This window comes from Cyprinus carpio, chromosome A10 (genome assembly GCF_018340385.1).
Source record: "Cyprinus carpio isolate SPL01 chromosome A10, ASM1834038v1, whole genome shotgun sequence".
Classification (NCBI taxonomy): domain Eukaryota; kingdom Metazoa; phylum Chordata; class Actinopteri; order Cypriniformes; family Cyprinidae; genus Cyprinus; species Cyprinus carpio.
Genome location: NC_056581.1, coordinates 4,585,055 through 4,609,241, shown reverse-complemented (window position 1 = coordinate 4,609,241; position 24,187 = coordinate 4,585,055). Strand labels below are relative to the sequence as shown.

The window sequence follows — 24,187 nt, the reverse complement described above, 5'->3', positions numbered from 1 at the left end:
CATGGACAATATACCGTACATACATTTTCAATGGAGGGTCAGAAAGCTCTCGGACTAAATCTAAAATATCTTAAACTGTGTTCCGAAGATGAACAGAGGTTTTACGGGTTTGGAACGACATGAGGGTGAGTAATTAATGACATAATTTTAATATTTGGGTGAACTAACCCTTTAAAAGTCTAGCAGAGGTTTGTCAGAGTGTTGCCATTGTGCGCAAGTGAGAAATGTTAAATAAAGCAACATGGTAAAAAGATGAAAATGACTTGATTTACTTTCAATTCCTTTTACATTCTCCAATGTATTAACATTAAAATTTTTCATAACTCCATGTAGGATGTTTCTGTACATAAATGTAAGCACTGTGGCAGCAGTAATGCAATATTTAGAAAATGTACTCTTGTACTCTTGATACTCAAGTACTTTTAAAAACAAGTACTTTTACTTAAGTAGACATCTGACTGTAGTACTTTTACTTGTACTTGAGTAAAATTTAGCAAGGGGTATCTGTACTTTTACTCAAGTAATGAAGCTGTGTACTCTGTCCGCCTCTGCTGCTAGTACAGCAGAGTATCTGAATGTGAATGCACTCCTCCCCTCAAACGCAGTCAGAAAGTCAGTCACGTTGTAGTTCAACCATAAAGTGTGAGCTCTTGCATTGGGACAAGGAAAGGAGCCTCGTATCAAACTTGACAGTGAACCGGGAAGATGCTTTCTGTAGTTCATTTCACATTAGCAGCGCTTCTGGGTACGTTTTTCTTTTATTGTTTCATATTTGGTCCGGTTTCGGTGTCTGTTATGATGTCAAAAACCTGTGTAGGTTATTTTTTTCGGTGCATGTCACTCTAGTAGCTATCCATGGCATAGACCATATGCATTATAATGTATTATTCCGGTGTTAAATCCAGTTTGACATAATGCGGTCTGTTAAGCTATTCTGAACACAAGTCATTGTTATTTATCTTCTCTTAGACGTACAGAACATTACTTGAGCTCATGTTTACGCTGCGTAAAACGCTTTTTGCGCATCACACCAGGTCCATGCTTGCACGGTGTGTAGATGTGTATAGAATATGTTTTTTTCTTTCAACGCACTTTTAGTCTTACATTTAGAGCATCTGGATATGTTTATCTGTCATTTTGTTACTGGTTTCCTATACTATCAAAATTAGACTGAGATTCTGCATTCTGGGTTACAGTGAAATGTAAAGGTGCACGCTGTAATTGTTTGCTATATAAACAAAATGGTGAAAAACATGAACATGAACAAACCATGAAAAAGAAAATATATACTTGACAAATGCTTGAAATCATGTACAATCACATGACTCCAGATACACCGGTCCTCTAGAAAAAAGCTGTTTTATTCTGCATGTCACATGTTCTGCTGTGCCATGCAACTAAAGAAGTTACTAATTATTATAATAACAAAAACTTCATATAGCACTTTCAGCCAGAGGGTTAAACAAACTCCATACATCCGAGCCAGTAGGTGTCAATATAAAATACAAAACCACCAACACTACTGAGATAAAAAACTTACTGAGGGCACCTCTAAATATAAATCAACATTTTGACTGTTGTCCAAGAAGCTGCATATTGACAACTTTTAAAACAACTTTCATGTAAACCTTTAATTAAAATTATAGGTTTCATTTTGGTGGACACTTTAACACATTCTGTTGACTACAAGTAATGTTGCACCTACATGTCTACTAACTCTCATTACAGTATTAGTAGAATATTAGTAGACTGGTAGGGTTAGAATAAGTTGAAGTGTACTTGCAAAGTTACTTATGGTCAGTAGAATGTCTGTTGGGAGACCACGACAATACAAAGCATATTATAAGTTATTAAATGGCAGTAGGAAGACCACTTTTTAAATAAAGAATAGCAATCAGTGTTCCCTCCCTGTCACTTTAACTAAATGAAGAGAGCTCAGATGTCTCCTTGGTATCAGATTCTTAGGAATGCATGTGATGCAGACTTGTGACCCGTGTTAAGGAATTGAGTTGTGGATGCAGCTGCACATAAAGGTTCACATTAGGTGCAGGATCATCACACTGTTACTCCATCCATGAACTTTAAGGAACACTTTACTCAAGAATGAAAATTTGCTGATGTAGATGAGTTTGTTTTTTCATAGGAACAGATTTGGATCATTTTAGTGGGCCTAATACATCATCACTTGCTCAACAATGGATCCTTTGTGGATTATTGTGATGTTTTTATCAGCAGTTTGGACTCTCATTCTGACGGCACCCATTCACTGCAGATGATCCATTGGTGAGCAAGTGATGTAATGCTAAATTTCCCCAAATCTGTTCCCATTAAGTGTTCCCACTTCTGAATACTGGTTTATTAACATATTCATGCATACATGATACTGTGAAGCATTTCATGATACTACATTAACAAATGAGGACAATGAAACTGTTTGGTTGTTATATTTTAGATCCTGTCATTCACCTACTCTTTAGATGCTCTGAGATTACAGATCAGCACCCTAGTAGACAACAGATCCCTGTTTGTCGATGTCTGTCTCCTCCACAGCCCCAAAGACCCAGATGTGGTAATTGTAGTGGCGAAATTTTAGCCGTGTAAATTCCTAATGGAGACGAGTGCGCAGGTGTTTTTGGTTTGAGACCCTAAAGGAGATTCATCTGTTTTCAGTCAGCAATCTGTGTATGAATGCATGGGACATCAGACACATACACATGTCTAAGGCCTGTGTATCTTGTTATAAAAAGCTCTGTTGTATTTGTAGATTACTGAGTCATTTCCTAGTTATTTCTTCAGATGTGATGACTGTTCATTGAGTTAACTGAGCCGACTAGTCACTGGAGATTTTGATATAATTATTATAAGATTGCCTGCAGTGGTGTTTTGTTGGATAAGTACATAATTGCATAAAACAGGTTTTCATTTGTATTTATAGATTTTTGTTCTTTATTACTATATTAATAAATGGTACTGACTAGCAAATGCCTTAAATATCCCATACATTTTGTCTACCAATTTTTATATATATATATATATATATATATATACACACACACATACATTTTATTGTACTGTTTATATTTTACTATTATAGTATTTTTTTTATATTTTAAATATATTGCTAATATTTTATGATTTTTTTTTTTTAGATTAATAGATTGCACACGTTAAAATTCAGTCTGTGAATGTTGGGATATTTTACGTGGATAAATGGTGTGTCCGGTTTATCTCCAGGCTTTGGCTGGAATGCATTCCTTCTGTGTGTGCGTGCTTTATGTACAAACGCCTGCACTGTCTCAGATAAATAATGAATTCATTGAATGCTTACCAGATTCATAATAGCAGAACGCTTTGTGCACTCTGACGCCTTTGAATTTAAAGGCATTTCACCCCAAAATGAAAATGTCATCATTTTTTGAACACAGTAATGTCCAAAACAACTCCACTGACTTTTACCGTATGGACAAATACATTTTTTAGAATATCTTCTATTATGCTCCACACTGAAACAATATGAAGTTGAGTAAATGACATTCCTTTAAGGCATCTTCAGCACAGACTCATTAAACTTGCTTCACTTCATTAAATGATTTGTTTTTTGTCCTGAGCATCTAATATGGCTGACTGTAGTTTCATTTCAGTCCTTTTCCTCTAATTTAATAAAGTGAACCAAAAATAGAGTCATTAGGACATTAATGGTCAATTGTAGAGCGAGATGGGCTGAAGTTAGCTGTTAGCCATCTGCCACTCCCCTCTCGCTGGCATGAAGATCTCCACAGTTATAAATCAAGAGCACTTACTGGCAAGGGCTTCAAATCTCCCAGAAGACCTGGCTGTGAACTGTCTTCTTCCATACTTAGAGACTTCAGATTGGTGAATGCATTCCATTACATTCAGACAAGCCCCAGTCCTCTCAATGGAAACACTCTGACTCATAATTATAGGTGAAGACGGTTGTAGACAGTAGACATGGTTCATGTACTGCATTTGTACCGCTAAAGTATGTTTCCTTGGAAAAATAATCTCCAGATCTGGCAAATTTGGATTTCAAGAGCAGGAAAATGACATAGTGGCATTTATACGATTTGGCAAACCACTTACTTGTCTAAGAACTGGCACAGAATGGGCAGTTTGGTTTAAATGATCATAAAATCATTTCCGTCATCTGCTTTGTGCCAGCGGCAGTCAGGTGCTGGAAAAGTACTGTTGGTTGTTTGGGCGAGTAAACCGGAGGCTGGCACATCCCTCGCTGGTGCTCTGATCCATCAGATACACAAGTGACTGAAGTTTCCATCCCATCTGTGCATACTTAGCTTCCTTAGGTTCAAAAATATCTCCAACTTTGATCTACAAGTGTCTACTTAGGAAAATTGTGTCTTTCGTTTCCAGTCACTTTGAAAACAAATGCACTCATAGAATGACATAAGGTTTAGTCTTCCAGCATGTAAACAAAAACTGTATTTTAAGCGATAGTTCACCTAAAAATAAAAATTCATCATTTATTCACCCCCCAAACCTGTATGGATTTCTTTTTTTTCTGTGGAACACAAGAAAAGGTATTTCGAAGAATAAAGAACTGCTTTTGTCCATACAAGGGAAGTCAGTGGGGTCCAAAAGAACGCCGCATTGGACCGCGTTAATTTTTATTGTATGTACAAAAAAATCTATTTGTTTAAACGGAAGAAAGAAAGTCATAATGCTTTGGAATGACAAAACACCCTCAGTAAATGCATCTGACTGAAAAAGTTTTAAGATGGCTTCAGTTTCCTTTGGAAGTGTCTTGCACATTTGAAACAAACTCTTTGGGTGTTAAACCTGACTTAAAAAGAGATGCACAGGAAGTAACATTTCTGAAACCAGAGGACCCATTGTTCATTTAGTACAGAGACCTGCTGATGCGCACGTCTTCGTGGGCAAACCACAGCAGAGCTCTTTTTATTTTGTACTGCTTTCTGCTAGTGCAAATTTTGTGCACTTAACCGTTTTTCCTCAATTGATTAGACACATTTTAATAAAATATAATGCTTTTCTCAAAACAATAACCACAAATTCAGAACTGTAAATTACAAACATCAAATGTTTAATGTTTAAAACATTGCCTTCAAAAACATCATACAGTAAAGCCGTTGTATGCACTGAATACTCATCAGATTCAATAAAAACAATATGGCTCTGGGCTCTTATTACAGTGAATGAGATTACAGATTACAGATTTTTACAGAGCAACAATTAAACATTTCAAACCTTGCAACCTAATACTTCAGTAATCTCCATAAATTATAGTGATTATTCTGGTAAATAGATGACTACAAAACTTTAAACAGTCCCTTAAAATACAGTTTGTTTTTTTGTGCTTACAGTACTGGGTAAATTAACCATCACTTGAGGAAAAGTAGCTTTGGAACTGGGAAAACTATATGTTTGGATGTGCATTAATTTCACAATTTACATTTATGTGGTGAAAATGTAAATTATAGTTCCTAACCAAATATAACATTTGATAAAACAGTTTGCATGACAGATGTGTGATCACATTTATTCTGAATCAGCATCTGGATCAGGAAAGAAGTTACTGTATTATATCACTCTGATTTCTGTCATACACCTTCCAGTTTACCAGCAGCTGAACACATCAGGCACAAATGTTTGGGTGTTACATACCAGGAAGGAGCCAGGCGGTTAGCGGGAATGAAGTGAACAGTAAGAGGGATTTGGGAAGTCAGCCGAAAAGGAAAGAGCTTGTTCTTGTTAAAGCATCATTCCTCAAAATGAGCACCATGGCAATGAAACATTATAGGGAAAACCCCTGATCTCCCATAAAATGTTCAACATAACAAGCCAGACATTTAAAAGCTACTAAAGAACATGACTCCAGGGGCACGACCCGCTGACCTCTCTCTCAAAGGCCATAAACCTCACAGCAGAAAAATGATGAGAGAACAGATACTTTACAGGTGCTATTTCATCTGTGTGTTTTTATGAGCTGGCTGGGACATTGTCAAATACTGTTTTGTATGCTTTGTTGTCACTAGGCCTTGCTTGTGGATCTTGTTTTTATGCAAATGTAAACATTTGGTTTTCTTTTGTTTTGATCATTTGCGATTTCTGATGTAAATGTCACTAGGGCTTGTCTAGCTGACAGTGTGTGGGATTTTTAGTGTCTCTATCTGCATACAGGTTACATTGTTACACCAATAGTTGGTGACATGTCACTATGGGTGAGTCGGTGATTCATTCATTCAGTGGATTTGTTCAGAGCTGCTGATTCATTTGGGAATGAAACAAGTATTGGCTGCATCCCAATATGCATACTTCTGTACTAGTTGGTGAAAAACAGTATGTGAGAAGAGTAGTATGTCTGAATTCACAGTATTCATTAAATAGTAGGCACAAAGTATCCAGATAACCTACCTCAGGCAAGATTCTGAAGTGTACAATGCATCCAGTGGATACTTTTTGTGTGAAATTGCACATGAGGCCACAGAAGAGGATGTGTAAATGACAGTGAAGTTACACAACTAGGACAAATGTAGTATGTCTGGATTTCATTTGTATTACACAAATTCATATTATATAGAACATAATTTTTAATGGTCACAAATTAATTATTCAACAGAAGTACCTACTCCGACCGAGCGTATGCAATTTTCAACACAGCCTCAGTCACTGAATCATTCACTCAAACCAATTTAATTAAAATCACTGATTCATTCATTAATGAAACAAGATACTGTCTTTATAAAAGAATCACTGTATCATTCCCTCAAACACTTTGTTCAAAATCGCAGAGTCATTCAGTAATAAAACAAGAGACTGTCTTAATGAAATAGTCATTGAATCATTCACTCAATCATTCACTTTTAATTTGTTAAACACCGCTAATTTGTTTTGGAATGAAACATTGCTGCTGTTTTGCTTATTTTTGTAGAGGCTGTGTTTGTAAATGTTTTGGTTGACAGAACAAAAACTTGTAACGTAATATTGTGGCTAAAATGTAAGAAACTCAATGAACTGTTGTATAAAAGACTGAATTCAGCAGACTTATTCCCCAGTTACTTTTGTCGTATACACTCCTTTAAATAACTTGACAATGTTTTCAGTTTATATGTATTTTTTAATATAAAGATACTTAGCTAAAACAAAACTTATTGGGCTGTATTAACAAGTTGACAGCACACAGCTCTTGTTTAATCAGGCATCTGAGGCGCACTAAATAGAAACTTTGTCATTTCTTGTGCCATATTAATGATTTTTGCTACCTGTAGAATGATATCTGAAGTGGGATCCATTTGCTGCCAGTACATAAAATACTGCAGCTTTTTTTCCCATCTCTCCATAATGTTTAGCTTAAACTTTGCCCTCTACAGAGATCTAATCCCCAAACTCACATGAATCAAGTACCATCCGGGATCACTAAGCAAGCTTTGACTTAAACGGACACTCCAGCTGAGAGACATCAGTCAGTCCATATACATGATGGAGTATTGTTTTAATTTCAGCTGCATGTAAAACGGCAGTCCTGGGGATTGTTGGCACTCAGTGCTGCTCCAGGAAGTGAGCTGGATAATGTCTGCTGCAGAGAATCGAACTCCCCTCCAGGGCAGGCAGAACAGTCCAACTGTTTCCAGAGCCGCACTTACACATGTGACATTCTGTGATTAGCCACGGAGGGATGTTTAATTTTTCTGGAAGGAGGGCAGAGTTATTTATTTATTTTTTTTGTCATACGGGATGTCATGACATTAATAGTTCATACTCAGTTGTATTTAATAAACACATGTATTGATATGTATTTACCTTACTGAATTGCAAAGTGATACACATGCTTTTATTTTTTGGGGGTTGAGATGCAGGAAGTTACCTGCTTTGCCCCACGCTGTGTATTTTTAGTTTCAAAACATTTGTGTGTGATGCTTGAGCAAGCTTGGGTTGCTGGCCCATCTGTGCACCGTGTGGCTGCACACTTACGAAACTGTGTGGGAACTGACTTTTTAGGGGAGTGTCTGGGTGTGTTTGCATGTGAGTGTTTGAAGAAGGTGGGCGTTTCACAGAACATGATCGGGGTCTCTCCCCTGTTAGTGTGGAGGAAACCGGAATGAAAGCTTCTGAAATCAGCAGGGAGGATTATGTCATTCTTTGGGCGGACTTTTTAATGCTCAATAAGTCTCTGGTCCTCCACAGGACTCATTTGAAAGCAGCATATTCAGGAACAGGGATTGTGTGGTGAATTCACTAAAGAGTGCTGCCACTTCTGTAAGCAGCACTTCGGTGCAAGAAATGTTTTATTTACTCATCACCCACAATACAACTTAACATTGTGTCTTTGTGGATTTCTCTTCTGGGACTTTTGATTTGCAATGTCTATTTTTTTCTGACCAAAATATATGATTCATTTATTGTGCCAGTGGAAAATATATTTTGTTTAAATCTTCAAATGCCAAAATGTATTACAAAATGAGTGAAATAATAAATTTCCAACCTTAAAATACATTATGTATTTTTAAAATATATTTTGTACAAAATATGTAGGAAATGTATGAAATGAAGTGCTTCCTACACTGTGTCAGTACATGAATTCAGTCAGATACATCAGTCCCTTGAGCCAGAAAGGAAAGAACGCGTAAAGGAGAGTGTGTGCAACAGGACACAAAATCTAACAGCTTAATACAATTAATCACATTTTGGCACTGTCACATTAAACGATCAAACCTAAGGGGAAAGACAGCATCATTTAACAGGCTTTGACCTTGTCTGCAATGTAAGCATATAGCTCATCACTTTAAAGAGCTTGCAGAGTGCCAAAACATGTTCCCCATTTTCTTCATACATCTCCATGGATACCAAGGTTTTGCAACACAAACATTGGGGCGTGATGATAATATTTTTTGCTGATGTCAAGTCATCCAGCTATGTTAGTTTGGCAAGAAAACTTGAAAAGTCAAAAAGGTCATGCATGCTTTTTGGAACTTTGCAACACTTAGAAAACTCAAAGCATGCTCACAGCAAATCTTTATTTCAAATCTTTATTTTTTCACACCTAACCCCCGCATGCAGGCATGAAGGATGTCCTGTCTTATTTGAATGAACATGCATTATTATATTTATATATGAAACATGTAGCAGATGCTGGAGTGTGACTCGCAGGAAATGCTCTACACAATGGTCTATGTGAGACTGTCACAAGTCAATGTCAAGATGAATAAAAAAAATTTTTTGAAGAAAGATATTGACCATTTTCATGACTTTATAATCTAGAGCCTAAACAGAACCTTATATAAGTTGATTTCTGCATTGAATATGATGGGGAAAAGGACTGTGTATCATAAAATAACAGCAAGAAATGTATTTCTATTGAATTTTCTCCACAGGCTGCATGCAAAAGCAACATACAACGTAGCCGATTCACAAGCAAATGACTCTTCGTAGCTAGTGATCTCATTTGAATGTTTTTATATAATTATCGTACACTCCATTGGAGATTAGGTTTATTTGTGGGCATTTTTCTAAAAATTGTATGTTTTTGTATAATTGAATTTTTCTCATGATATTAGGTTGTAAATAGTTACCAGTTGAGATCCTTCTGAAAAACTAAAATAAAAATTAATGAAAACTATATAGACATAAAAAAACCTAGAACTACTAAAAATGACAAAAACATTGTTAAAAATGACTATGCAAAGGGCCTCTTTGACTGGTGGCCATCTTTAATCAACTAATTATTTTTGTATTTTCTCTGACATACTGTAGAGTCTATTGAGGGAATGGATGAAACATTTCTTTTCACCATTTGCATAAATGCAACAAAAATTATTAAACTCCATAGTAAGGGTATCTCTTTTCATGTATTCCCAAGGTCCTCAGAGTTATACAGTGTCAGTGTGTCAGTGTGTTTGCATATGTGCTGTGTGTGTGTGATTTGTAGCGTGTTTGCAGAGCACTAGCTCAGAGCGCGTCCTGCATTAAACCTCAACAGGAAGTCTTGCTTTTTCCTCTCGTTACACATTACAAACACCTGCTTCACTAAGAGAGGAGGCAGTTCTCCTGGTTTTTAGAGGATAGTGTGTCTGTGAGGAGACAGACGTGGTCGAGGAGGAAACCAGCTGTCCGATTGCCTTTGGCCTTCTACATCTCTGTTTACAGAGTCAATAGACAGCCAAGGAAATTCATTCTGTTTATCTAACTTGCATATCCGACCCAAAACAGAACAGCCGGCCTTCAGGATGGGAAATGCCTTTGTCTATGTCTTATTTTTGTTGCGCTTCTTGCTTTTCCAAATAATGCTTGTTGTGTCTAAGATGGCACATTTGTTGGACGTTTTTTGTTAACAAACTTGGAAATCCTCAAGTATTCTTTAGCTTCACTGTTAGCTTCTCCTTTGAGGATTTTGCAGCTTTTTCTTGAGATTTATCATCATCTTGTTCTCTTTCTTCTTCATTCAGCTATTTCCTGTTATTATTCCTTATCTTCTTGTTTTATCTTCTTTGGGGGCAGCTGTGGCCTAACGGTTAGAGATTTGAACTTGTAACCAGAAGGTCGCAGGTTTGAGTCTCGGTGCTGGCAGGAGTTGTAGGTGGGGGAGGGAGTGAATGAACAGTGCTCTCTTTCACCCTCAATACCCATGGCTGAAGTGGATATATAGCTGCCCACTGCTCCGGGTGTGTGTTCATGGTGTGTTCACTTCTCACTGCTGTGTGTGTGTGTGTGCACTTGGGTGGTTAAATGCAGAGCACCAATTCTGAGTATGGATTACCATACTTGGCAAATGTCACGACTTTCACTCTTTTTTTTTCACTTTTTTCTTCAGCTTTGAGGTTTTTACAGCTTCTTCTGATTCATCATAATCATCACCATCATCATGATCATCATTTTCTTCTTCTCAAGTCCATTTCTTTATCTTATCATTCTTTGTCTTCATCTTCATGTTGTTTTACTTCACCTTCTTCTTCTTTTTTACTTTCTTTTTCTTTCTGTTCTTGTTTTTCTGAACACATAGTTTACAAAGAAATTTGTTTTGGTGCACAAGTTCTTCTTTATCTTCTTCTTAGTCATCTTTGTCAGTGTCTTCACCTCTTTCTTTCTTCTTCTTCTTCATCGTTCTTCAGATTCTTCCTGGCCTTCTTGAGCCTCAATAGCTCCTTTTCAGCTTCTTCTGCATATTCATATTCTAAAGCATTACTTATATTGGCTTCTTTTAAGCCTCAACCTCATCTTCAGATTGTTCTTAGTCTACAGCTTCATTGTGTTCGTCAGCTTTGTGGCCATCTTTTAATATTTTAAATGTCTTCATGTTTCTGTTCAGCTTCTATTTCTTTTTCTCATTGCAAAACACTTTGGTTTGCAATTGCATTGCAAAGGAAATCAATTCTTCTTATCTAGCTTGCAAATCTTACTCAAAACAAAACAGCACTTCCTCAGGTCAAGAAAGGCCCACTAGTCAGCTATTCTCTTATGAACATGTTTTTTCTTCTTCTGCATTTCTTTGTCTTTCATCATCTTTTTCTTCTGCTTGTTTTTCCAAACACATTGGTTGTGTCACACCCGTCATAGTGGTGAATGCATAAATGGTCTTTCAGATGGTCACTCATCATACATGCTCCTAAAAAAAGTAAGCCTAAATGGAAAGCGGGTTTGGAGGCTTGGCTGGAAATTACTTCTGAGCGGACATTCATACGAGGCATGCCCACGAACATACACTGCCTCTCTGTTGCCTCATTGAGCCATGCCTACATGTTCTACATTCATTAGCACAGAACATGATTGTTATCGACAACAGACGTAAGGCAGCACAACTGGATTTCTGTTTCTCTGTCTCTTTATGTTCTTATCCAGATCCAGCAATGTACTCAACAACACAGTGATTTGTCAATCTTCACATTTCCCTTCCAAAATCCTGGTATTGACAGGAATTCCGTTGCACACAACGGGAAAAATCTCTGTGGCCTCTGCACAATGAAGCATTCATACATTATATTTAGTCCTTCTTTTATATAAAGTACTAAAAGTACTCTTCATGAGGAGGACATTGTCCAAGAGGTCAGGATGGCTTCTGCACATTGCTCTGTGAAATTCTTTTGCCTACTATGCATGCATTGCTCCCTGTAGGATTCGCATGTTTCATTCCCACACAACAGGGTATGAACAACTGGGAAAATTTCTCTCTCGCTCTGTCTCCCAAAACAAAAAAGGGAAATGGAAAGATTTTGTGTTTATTTATTGACTGAGATTATTATTCATTATAAATATTTAACATTTAAGTAATTTCATTAAGTTTTTTTGCGTTCCATTCATCTTGTTTTGCCAAAGCATCAAATTAGGATTTGTCAGACTTCCAGACAGAGATTACCTTAGTTATTGATAAATACTAGCATTTACATTGGAAACGTTTCGTTTATTGGATGAAATGACCCTTGGTTTTATGTAATAGATTAAGTGAGATACATATTGCGTGTTATGTTTATGTTGTCTTTTCATTGTATCTTTTCTTGATAGCTCTGCTGCCATGGTTGTCATGTTTCAATGTGGACGAGAAGAACCAGATGTCATTCACAGGACCAGTGGAGGACATGTTCGGATACACCGTCCAGCAATTTGAGAACAGTGAGGGAAAGTGGTACGTTTCTATATTAAATTTAATAATGCTTAAGTGTGTTATTTGTTTTGGTATTTACTGTGTATAAACCTTTTTTAATATTTTTAAAGAACTTTTAGATTTGGAAGTTTGAAAATCTCCACTCGATGTGCATGATTAGAATGTTCGCTATTCAATATCTGACTGATTATGTCATTATAATATTTGCATACTGAATTCTGATTGGTCATTGCTTTTTGCCTCTATTTACCATTTTGTACACTCAATGTACAACTCAGTTTTGATGCATTCATTTACTACATCATAATAAACAATATACATTGAACCATCACAAAATAATGCTAGAATTGTCATTGTAAACCTATGAGCAACACTGATGTAGTCTGCTTTTGTAACAGCTCGTTTTTTCTTTCAGTAAAGTCATCAAGCTAATGTACTAAGGCCTGCCAACTCCATTAAGAATATAAATAAATAAAAGGAAAGGATTCCCTACTGTATGAAACAGTTCCCCTCAGAAATAGCTGTAGTCTCTTAAAAATTGGTCCAGCGGTATGTTTTAGCACTGCTTGTAATGGTTAACCCTCTACTTCCAGAGAAAAACCTCAGCTGGTGTGAAACCCCCAAGACAGCTTTACATAAACCTCTCAGAGGTGGCCTAGACTGAATTGTAAACCTTGCCATTGACCTGTTCAGGGTAGTTAGATGATTTGACAGATGTGATCTGGATGGATTTTAGAGAGTAAAATAGGGTTTTTGAGGATCACAAAAACAGTGAAACAGCAAGATTAAACAAGATTGTTTAATGGAATGCTTTAAAATCCAGTCATACATTCGTTGAAGAACCAAAATGCCTTTCAATTATATTTCTACTAGAAGTTAGCTTTACTGACATTGTGTGCAAGTTGGTTTTAGATGTTAATATATATTTTTTTTATTAAAATGGTTTTCATTAACTAGAAATAAGGGGACGAGACTTAAATTGACTTCTCATGTCACCCCAAACCTCAGTGATTGGATTTCTTCCCTGTTTCTTTTGTCCAAAAGAAGATATTTTGCAGAATGTTCTTGCTGATCTTTTTCATACAATTAGTGTGAATAGGGGCGGAAGGTGTTGAGTGTCAAAAATGGCATAAAGCATCATATAATTATCCTAGAATTATGAAAAATGTATATATAAACATGTAAAATGTACAATGTCTTGAATATTTAATGGTCGCATGGATTGAAGTGTCTTTACGCATCATATTTCAATGTATATGACAACAAACAAGAGTTTAAAGTTATGGTGGATGAGAACAAACATTCTAGTTTGTTTCTCACACAAAGTTCTTGTATGACTTCAGAAGACTTGAAATAGTCATGTGGATAAACTTCATGCTGCATTTTGGTGCCATTTTGGCATTTTTTGAACTTGACAACCTCCAACCCCATTCACTTTCATTGTATGGAAAAGAGCAGCTGGGACATTTTGCAGTATTTTTCCTCTAGTGTTCCACAGACTTAAACACAGGTTTGGAATGACATGAAGTTTATTAAAATGAATTAATTTATATATATATATATATATATATATATATATATATATATATATATATATATATATATATATATATATATATATATATATATATATACATACATACATACTTCGGAGGTCATTGGTGTTCAAAGTTGTAACCAGGGAAGATTGTGTGGGGTCCCAGTTGTATCCATTGCTGTGTCAAGGCCCATTTGTGCAGAGGAATGTTAATGACTTGAGTTGTTTACGTGCTTACACAAGGATGTCTACTTTTAGTACTGTTGCCGAAAAACAGAGAAATCTGAGGAACACGGTGAATATTCTTTAATCAGCTAAGTACACTCAGGTGTAGCAAAGTACATAATGAAATGTAAACAACCTTTTACACTCATCTCTCTGTAAAGTGCATTAATCACAGCGAGGTTAAAACATCATATATGTCAATATCATATTCAAACTCTCTAACAATTATTATGCTGAAAAAAGAAACTCTTTTCTCCCCATAGCTCTGGCATTTCACATATGTTCCATTTTACTGTAATATTTAAAAATAAGCATGTGCATATTTATGCTACGCTTTTCTTTCCCACTGAACTGGCGAATCAATCAACAGCACTTTGGCTCAGCGTGCTTTCACTTTCTCACAAAGCCCAAGGGTTTTTTCGCGGTCAGGGATAAATGACCCCACTCTCTACGTCATGCTTTTTCCTGCAGGGTTCTGATTGGTTCTCCTCTGACTGGACAGCCGGCTAAGCGGACCGGAGACGTCTACAGGTGTCCCGTGGGACAAAACAAAAAGGGATGTGAAAAATTTCTTTTGCCAGGTGAGAGGTGGTCTTCCTGTAAGTGTTTTTGTGTTTGGTTAGTGCCATCATGTTTTCCATGAACTATTTTTGTTCATTGCTGTGTTTCATCCATCTGTACGTACAGTATTTACAGTGTGTTTTTACTCTTTGGGTGTGGCTTTACAAGAAATCTTGTAAAAGGAAGGGTAACAGACATTACCTCAGTTGGTGAGAAAGTGTCATACTTCTTCAGTTGTTACTTTGACTGTCCTAAACACTGCTGCGTGACTTAAGGGTACTAGCAGATGAGGAATATGCTGTGCACTAACATGGCACTTTGACATGGCGTGCAAAGTCCTCCAGATTTGAGAATGGGGTTCTCAGATCATCTTTCCAAAATAAAACCTCAAGATAGAGGAAATGGTACATGCTTCCTCAGTCCTAATTACATCTTTTTGACACAGAAATAAAATTAAAAGAAGTCATTCTTTTATCAAGTCAGTTTTATTTTTTAGCAACAGAATGTTTCATTTAATATTATTTAGTTTAGTGCTATTCTGGTCATGCCAGACCAGACCTTCATTAATGAACGTTTTTGTCAGTAATTTCCTAGATGAGATTAACACTAATAGCATTAATTTCATAAATATTATCTTTAAATCAGAAAAATGCTGTCAATTGACAGTAAAAGTGACAGAAAATTTGTTACAAAAGATTTTTGTAATTATTGAACAAAGAGTATCACAATTTACACAAACAATACGAAGCAGCACAACTGTTTTCAACATTGATAATAATATGAAATGTTTCTTGAGCAGCAAATTATCATATTAGAATGATTTCTGAAGGATCATGTGACACTGAAGACTGGAGTAATGATGCTGGAAATTAGGCTTTGCATCACAGGAATAAATTACATTTTATAATATATATGCAATATTTTACAATATTGGGGATTTACTGTATTTTTAACAAAAAATGCAGTCTTGTTGAGCATGAGAAATTTTTCAAAATGTGAAAAAAATCTTACGGATCCCAAACATTTAAATAGCAAAAGTACAATTCATCGCAAAAGAAATCTCATGTTTACAGTTTAGGTCTGTTGCTTTGTCCTTATAAGTCAACTGATCAAGTGATCATCAATCACCAAATGCAGAGGTGCGTTCCAGAGGAAAGTCCCATCCTTCTAATTCAGGAAGCCTTTACACAAACTTGTGTGAGTGCTAATGTATTGACACGTAAAAAGGCCATTTACTGCATTATTAAGAATTATTTTATAATGTTCTTTTAGGTTTACTTATAATGTTAGTGTGATTTTACATAAAAAAAAAGAAAAAAGAAAAAACAACATTGGAACAAACAATGCAATAGTGGTAAAAGCACATTTACTCACACTTCTGTGTCGCGACATTACTGTTGGATCCATTCTAGTCAGACTCTGTACTGCTTCATCGTTTACTTTCAGTCTCTCTGAAAAGCCTGCATCATACTGTCATGTTTAAAAATGAATCTGTAGCAAAGTAAAGAATGTTATACCGTGTACACCGGACGCGAGCAGCACAATGCAACTATAGACACGAGAACCCATTATAATCAGCTATTCTGTCTACACAGAATAGGGTTTTCTCAGTTCATAACCCCTTTAACACCACCTGGTTCTCTGTAAAACATGCACAGAGAAAACCCCACAGCTGAAACATGTGTACACTTTCTAGAGGTGTTATTCTGAGAATACAAGAGGAGCAAAAGCAGACTGTGGGCTGAGAGTTCATACTGATACTGGCCAGAGAGACTTTGACCTTGACTCATGGGTCATTTACATTATATTTACATTTATTACATTTATATAGCAGATGCTTTTATCTAAAGTTTCTTACAAATTAGGAATGATACAATTCAAGCGATTCAATACAAATGAAAAGAACAAACAAGTACTGTCTCGGGGGGTAAAAAATTTACAAATTCCATTATTGAGCTAGTAAGAGTTTTCTTGCCTTGCCTCCATTCATTTGGAGTGATTGGATAAATTATTTTTTTTTTTGGTAAATTTGGTTGCACCGAGAATGTGTAACTCATTTTAGTTTAGTATTGTGACACATTTCTGAGTAAAACATATTTATTGTAGAAAAAAATTGATAAATGTTGGGCGCAGTTTGTAAAAGATCTGTAAAAACGTGAACCATGAAATATTTGATAAAGTTCTTACATTAAAGGCCTGTTCACACCAAGAACGATAACTATAAATATAACTATAAAGATAACGATATTAGCGTCTACACCAGCGAACGATATCATCTGTTTATTCTAAGTGAGTCTGCCACTTTAAATTCTCGAGCTTGTTACAGCAGGATGGATTCTGATTGGCTGTCAATATTTTTATCGTCCATGAGCTGGAAAAAATCATTCTGAAAGTGATTCCACAGATATCGTTTCTCTGTGCCTTTATTGTTATAGTTGTGGTGTGGACTTGGTTATTCTTTAATATTGAGAACGATTTTTAGAACTATATCTTTATTGTTCTCTTTATAGTTATCGTCCTTGATGTGAACGGGCCTTTAGAGTGTATTTTTTCATCACTACACATTTTGATCAATGATATAATGTTTTGTTTGTAAGATTCATTAGCCTGGATGTTAACCTCTGCCTGAATGTCTGACTCTCAGAGGAGGTTTAGACAGGAAGTAATCCAAAAAGACATTTTAATATTTAATCTACACATAATTACATAATCCTTCACCAGATAACTCAGTGTTGCATGTCGTCTTTAATTACTTCAAGGATCTACCACAATATCAAAAAATATCAACTCAGTGTTTTCACTTTTATATTTCATCATTTCTAACATGTCTCTGTGTTATTGTTTAAAATCACAAAGCATTATCTAAAATATGTACAATGCTGGTTGTATGGATTGACAATATCATTTTTCTTACTAGTTTTCATGCATGTGGCTTACATTGTTTTCACATGATGTGTTTGTGAAGCAGGAAGGGACAAAAGCACTGCAAAACTGTTTTCTCCATTAAAACCCTGCATGAAGGACCCCAGCAATGCCTTTTGTTTTTAAAAAGTCAAATAGAAAGACAATCTCAAGGGTCTGTGTTTGAGGAAAAGCATTTGTTCTGCCTATGGGAAAATGCAGGGGAGTTTTTGTTAAAATATTCTTTTCATAGCATTTTCACTGTGAGTGCATATTTGTCTATTTTTCTCACAGAAAACACAACAATTCCGAACATAAATGAAGTGAAGGAAAACATGACTATGGGGACGACGCTGGTGGTTAACCCAGACGGCAGTGGCTTTCTGGTAGGGAAGTTTGCACTGAGATCTTTATATGTCTTCTGTTACTTTAGCCACTGTTAATTAATAGTGTCTGATCACAGACGTTTTAAATCATTACATTAAAAAAGGTTTGTGGAAACATTTGGTTTTTCCAGTTAATGTTTATAATTATAGAACAGCCATGACATGCTGGCACTATTCTGCTTAATGGTTTTATTTTATGACTGAACAAGTTGCCAGCAATCTGTGATTGCAGATCATGAAAACACATCTTTTCCAGTACACTCCTTTATGAATAAAATAATGGAAAGTAGGAATTTCAGTTTATACAGTAGGTTCTTGTTTGATCCCATTAGAACTGAGTCCAAATCATTGTAAAATTCCATTAGGATTTTGTTTGACTAGGTGTGTAACAGAACTTAGATGAATCCGTATTAGAGCAAGTGACAAGTCGACATTTTCACTACTTTCTTACCACTTTTTTTCATGTCGCTGTTTATTTAAATGATCCTGCAGTGTGACAGATGATGTTTTAAAAATACAAATATTCCATTTAACCAGTTCAATAGAAGGAAATGAAAACAATATGGAGTTCAGCATGTCATACAAAAACATTCCCACGTAGTATTAATCTTTTCGACACTGTTCCCATACGCAGTTCCAGCTCCCATAAGCTGCAAAGGACTGAAACAGAAATTGTTTCACATAAACATATACATATATACAGTCTTGTGGAGTGAATTGTAATGATATCATTGGGTTTGGTATGATGTTCTTATGTTTTTGAAAGAAGTCTCTTACGCTCATCAAGGCTGCATTTATTGGATAAAAACAGTGATATTAAGAAATTTAATTACAATTTAAAATAACTGGATTATATTTGAATATGTTTTAAAATGCAATTTATTCCTGTGATGCAAAGCTGAATTTTCAGCATCATTTTGAATAAATGCTGTTACTGTATTTTAGTTCAAATAAATACAACCTTGATGTGTACACACACACACACACACACACACACACACACACACACACACACACACACACACATATACATACATACACAATATATATATATATATATATATATATATATATATATATATATATATATATATATATATATATATATATACACACATATATTTGGCTGTCCAGCCAAATCATGAAAATATAAGAAAATAAAAAATTTTCTGAGGACCATAAATTTTTCATGTCATGTCAGATACTCAGTGCCCCAGTCCCTCTCTCTGATTCCCTCTGGACAGGCCTGTGGTCCTCAGTACGGCTACATGTGTGGAAAGCAGCAGTACATCACTGGGATCTGCTCAAACGTCAGCTCCTCCTTCAAAGTCCTCAACTCCATCGCTCCGACTGTACAAGGTACGCCACACACGTGTTGTGAGTGTACATTAGCACATTCCAGCCGTGTAAACCACAGCCGGTCCCCCCCACGCCACATGTCCATGTTAGGACAGTTTTAGCAGAGCTGACATCTCCCAACGCAACTCGGAACCAGTGACTCATTATAAACACACACATACATACTTTATGATGTTTCATAGCAACAACCAGCACAGGAAAGACTGTCCGCCACATCATTTCATTTGAAATCTGCTTCATTTAATTCAAATTTGAATTTTCAATTTAATTCTAAATGCCCAGATAGTGCTGGTTAGCATTCAACCTTTATTTACCACGGTATAAACAGATGTACAGACTATATTGAGTTTCTAATGAAAGGTCAGAAGGTCATTTTAAGACACGATTTCTTCCATAAGCTGTGATTAATCACTGCTTTTCTGTGTCACAGCGAGGTCAGAGTAACTTCCAATTTCATGGCTCAATATGTTTCATAACATTTTTAAGTGTGCACTGTTTCAGTCAGCTATGCAATTTATTTCCTATGTAAACCTACTAGTGGCTGTTGGCATTCAGCTTCCTTTAAGGAATTTAAATGAAAGCAATGTGACATTTATTTCTCTTTCTCACTATATAATTGTAATGAAGGCGCTCATTAAGTTTATTTGCTTGTTTCAGAGTGCAAGCAGGATATGGACATTGTCATAGTGTTGGACGGTTCCAACAGCATCTACCCTTGGCATCCCATCACAGAGTTTCTGGTCAAATTTCTCCAGAGCATTAAAATTGGACCAGCCCGGGTGAGATTTTTTATTTTTTTTTTAATTATAGTGCTCTGGAGAGCATCCATGTAGTTTGTCTTGAAACACTTTAGAAATGACATCAGTTAAAAATAAAATATCCACTTGCTGCATCATTGGATGTTTAACACAAGCTGATTTCTTAAAGGAATAGTTGGCCCAAAAAATATAAGTGTCTCAGTGATACTATAATAACACTGATAATGAAAGAATTTTCATTTTTGGGTGAAATAACCCTTTACATAGGGTTTTTTAGTGGTTGGATTTAAAACTGTTTTCTAAATTGTGTACTTGCTGAAATCCAAAGCAATTGGTTTAGTCAAAGTTGTGTGCAGTTAGTCGCACATAAGTGGATCTGTCATCAGCTTACACTAACATCATTACAAGGAGTATTACATAAAGACTTTCCATGGAGAAGCTGCTAGGTGGTTTGATTCTAGGGAAATAAAGGCTTTCTTGAGCACGCTGTTGGAAAATGCGGCTCCAGAAGGTTTAGCTGGGGGAAGACCACATATTCCATGGTTAAATAAATGTTCAAAGAGCTTTTTTGAGAGAATGACTTCACTTTTGAGTCAGCACAGACGGAGACATTTAGCAGAGAGAGACAACGGTGTGTCTGAGGGCCACCCAAACTACCTCCTGAGCTTTATGTGTGAGTTTTTGTTTGGGCTTTTGCTTCTTCAGGTGGGCATTGTGTCTTACGGAGACGATGTCGGCCACGTCTTCAACCTCAGCCAGTTCAGTAACACAAAAGACCTTCTTGAGGAAGCTGCTAAAATTCCTCAGAGAACCGGCTACAAAACCATGACAGCTGGCGGCATTGATACAGCAAGGTATCAAAAAACAAGTCTCACAATTTTATTTTAAACAGAAATTTTATAATAAAATGTATTCTGGATAGCATAATCATTTAGCAAAAGGTACAAAAAGAAATTTTGAAATTAATGTAATTTATTAAATTCAAGTTGTTATGCTGATATTATCATTTGTAATGAAAACAATTGTATTAAATTATAATAATTTAAAGCATTTTCACTGGTGGCTTTAGACTTTTGGAGCCTGTTTTATTTCTGAAAAATCTCCTAATAATCATCATTTTCAAAGTGTCAATTCAAAGAAAGAAAGTTGTCAACTTTGTACAGAATCCGATGACCTGATGTTGTTTGTTTTCTACAGAAAAGAGGCCTTTACAGTGGAGCGAGGAGCAAGGCCAGGGGTCAAAAAAGTCATGGTGATCGTCACAGATGGAGAGTCACATGACCATTACGATTTGAAAAAAGTCATAGATCAGTGTGAAAAAGATGGGATTGAGCGGTTCGCTGTTGCTGTAAGTATATTCATCCATGTATGATAACATAAATACTGTGGTGCATGGATTCAGTGGTTTCAGTAGACAATATAGATTGCTGTTCCTTTTTAATGTGGCATGTGTTATTTGTCTTCTGTAGGTCCTTGGTGACTATAATCGACAGAATAAAAGCACTGAAGAAATGAAGAAGTTTATTGCTGAAATTGAATCCATTGCTAGCGAGCCCAAAAATGATCATTTCTTCAATGTGGCGGATGAAACCGCATTAGTGACCATCGTGGATGCCTTAGGAAGCAAGATCTTTGCCTTAGAGGGTAACGTACCTTAAATAGCACAACAGAAATTTGTAAATCCCTAACCTTAAGCATTAAACATACGGTAAGTCATAAGATTTTCACATGGCAGAAAATAAATCAGACAATAAAAAACTAAAGACTGGCATTAAAGGCGTAGTTCACCACAAAATGAGAATTTATTGACAGTTTACTCACCCTCGGGCCATCCAGCAGATTTGGAGACTGATGTAGCTTTACATCACTTGCTCACTAATGGATCCTCTGCAGTGAATGGGTGCCGTCAGAATGAGAGTCCAAACAGCTGATAAAAACATTTCAATAATCCACAAGTTATCCACACCACTCCAGTCCATCAGTTAATGTCTTGTAAAGCAAAAAGTAAAGCAAAAAGCTGCAGAGGATCCACTGGTGAGCAAGTGATGTAATGCTAAATTTATCCAAATCTGTTCCAATGAACATAACTCATCTACATCTCGGATGCCCTGAGGGTGAACACATTTTAAAATTATTCCTTCACCCAAATATTAAGTGTATAGAATGTCATAGAGATTTGAGTAGGTAAGCAACTACCTAGCTTAGGACCCTAACAACCACCTAGCACAGCCCTAGCAACCACAGAAAACACCTTAGCAATTGCAATATCAACAACATCACGATGGCAGGTTTTTCTCAAACAGCACTCTCCCAGTTTCTTCCAAAAATACGACAGTTCTAACTATAACTATTTAGTTACATATATTTTCTTTCTGCAATATGTGAATCATTTTAAAATGTTTACTGTTGAGCATTTTTCATCAAATTTGTGTCAAAAATGTAAAAATAGCCTCTGTCTAACAGGCACATCTGAGAAACACACCTCCTCGTTTGAGATGGAAATGTCTCAGTCGGGATTCAGCGCTCACACGTCTAAAGTAAGTGTCCTGCTCTCTTGACTACTGTAGTATAGATCTGATCAGATGAGATTCTGAACCTTCTTGTCTGATTTATCTCATTCTGACATCCTGCTGCTGGCATGTCATACGTAGAGTAACTACAAAGGAAATATAAAAACGCTTCAGTGTTTGGTTATGAATCACAGAAGGAAATGTCTGGTAGTCACATCCTTTCTCAGTTTGATGGAGACAGCAGTGTTACTTCTCTAGCAAATTTTTGAACGCATCACTGGGTAGACTTTAAACACATAGGGCCTTAGTCATAAAATGCGAACAGAACAAATAAAATGTTTGTAATAACATTTTTATATAAATAATTATTACATCCAGTAAGAATGGCACAAATGGCGTTTTGGGTGAGACACTTATGGAAGTAAATGGAGCCAGTTTTTGGAGAACTTTAGCACTTACATAATTAATTCTTCCGTTAAAACTTGTGTGATATATGAGATGCACAGCTGTTTACATTTTTACAATGGTTTTAGTTTTTAGGCACTGCAGAGTAAAATAGGATATAATACAGAAAATATTTTTTTTAGGCATTTATTCACATATAAACATTGATCAATGCACACACATGCAGTATAGCACCTCACATATGCTAACTGGAGCTCAAATGTGCTTGTAATTGTAATATATGTAATATAATGTATATCTTTTTGACAGGAAGGTGTGATGCTGGGAGCTGTGGGCGCTTTTGACTGGAACGGGACTGTAGTGATGCAGTCTGGGCAAAAGTTTGTCGTTCCCAAAAAAAACAGCTTCCATGACCCTGCAGTGCAGAGATATGAAGGCATGGCGGGATACGTAGGTGAGGACTAAGAATGGCATTTAAGTTCTTCTTTTGGGCCACTTTTATTAATAGTAAGAGTGAATAAAATAGCAAATGCCGTAAATCATTTTTGAACTGAGCACCACAGATCACATTTGTGTCCCATCCATGGCAACAACTGCTTTGGTTTTGTCACTAACAGCTTTAGTAACTAACCATACCTCTAACTTCATGCTTAGTTAAGGCCTAGAAAACTAGAAAGGCAATAAGCCAAGGCCTTAAATGATTGTAACCAAATAATCAACATTAAAAATGTTGTATATACATATCAGGAATTTTATTTCCTTCATAATATTCTCCTCGGAGAGACATGGAAGCTTACAATAGAGGACAGTATGTTGCTAGTAGTCTAAACACATTGTCATGATCTTCTGCAGTTACATAAACACTCACATGCCAATGCAAATGCTTACACTCTCTGCACATCCCCTTTTAAGGATGTTAATCCAGAATGTAACAAATGCAGTAAGTTGAAATTTCT

At 36.1% G+C, this 24,187-nt stretch overlaps 1 protein-coding gene across 1 annotated transcript in view; it reads left to right on the top strand.

Annotated features, from left to right (window-relative positions):
• Window positions 1-587: 587 nt before the first annotated feature.
• Window positions 588-24,187, top strand: part of LOC109094053 (integrin alpha-1-like) — a 38,844-nt gene continuing 15,244 nt past the window's right edge. Inside the window, exons 1-11 of the mRNA XM_042764803.1 lie at window positions 588-745; window positions 12,490-12,610; window positions 14,823-14,932; window positions 18,108-18,199; window positions 19,444-19,558; window positions 20,216-20,337; window positions 21,022-21,170; window positions 21,514-21,664; window positions 21,786-21,960; window positions 22,780-22,853; window positions 23,541-23,685. Coding sequence (XP_042620737.1) covers window positions 706-745; window positions 12,490-12,610; window positions 14,823-14,932; window positions 18,108-18,199; window positions 19,444-19,558; window positions 20,216-20,337; window positions 21,022-21,170; window positions 21,514-21,664; window positions 21,786-21,960; window positions 22,780-22,853; window positions 23,541-23,685 — 1,294 coding nt within the window. The 5' untranslated portion in view covers window positions 588-705. The remainder of the gene's footprint in view (window positions 746-12,489; window positions 12,611-14,822; window positions 14,933-18,107; window positions 18,200-19,443; window positions 19,559-20,215; window positions 20,338-21,021; window positions 21,171-21,513; window positions 21,665-21,785; window positions 21,961-22,779; window positions 22,854-23,540; window positions 23,686-24,187) is intronic.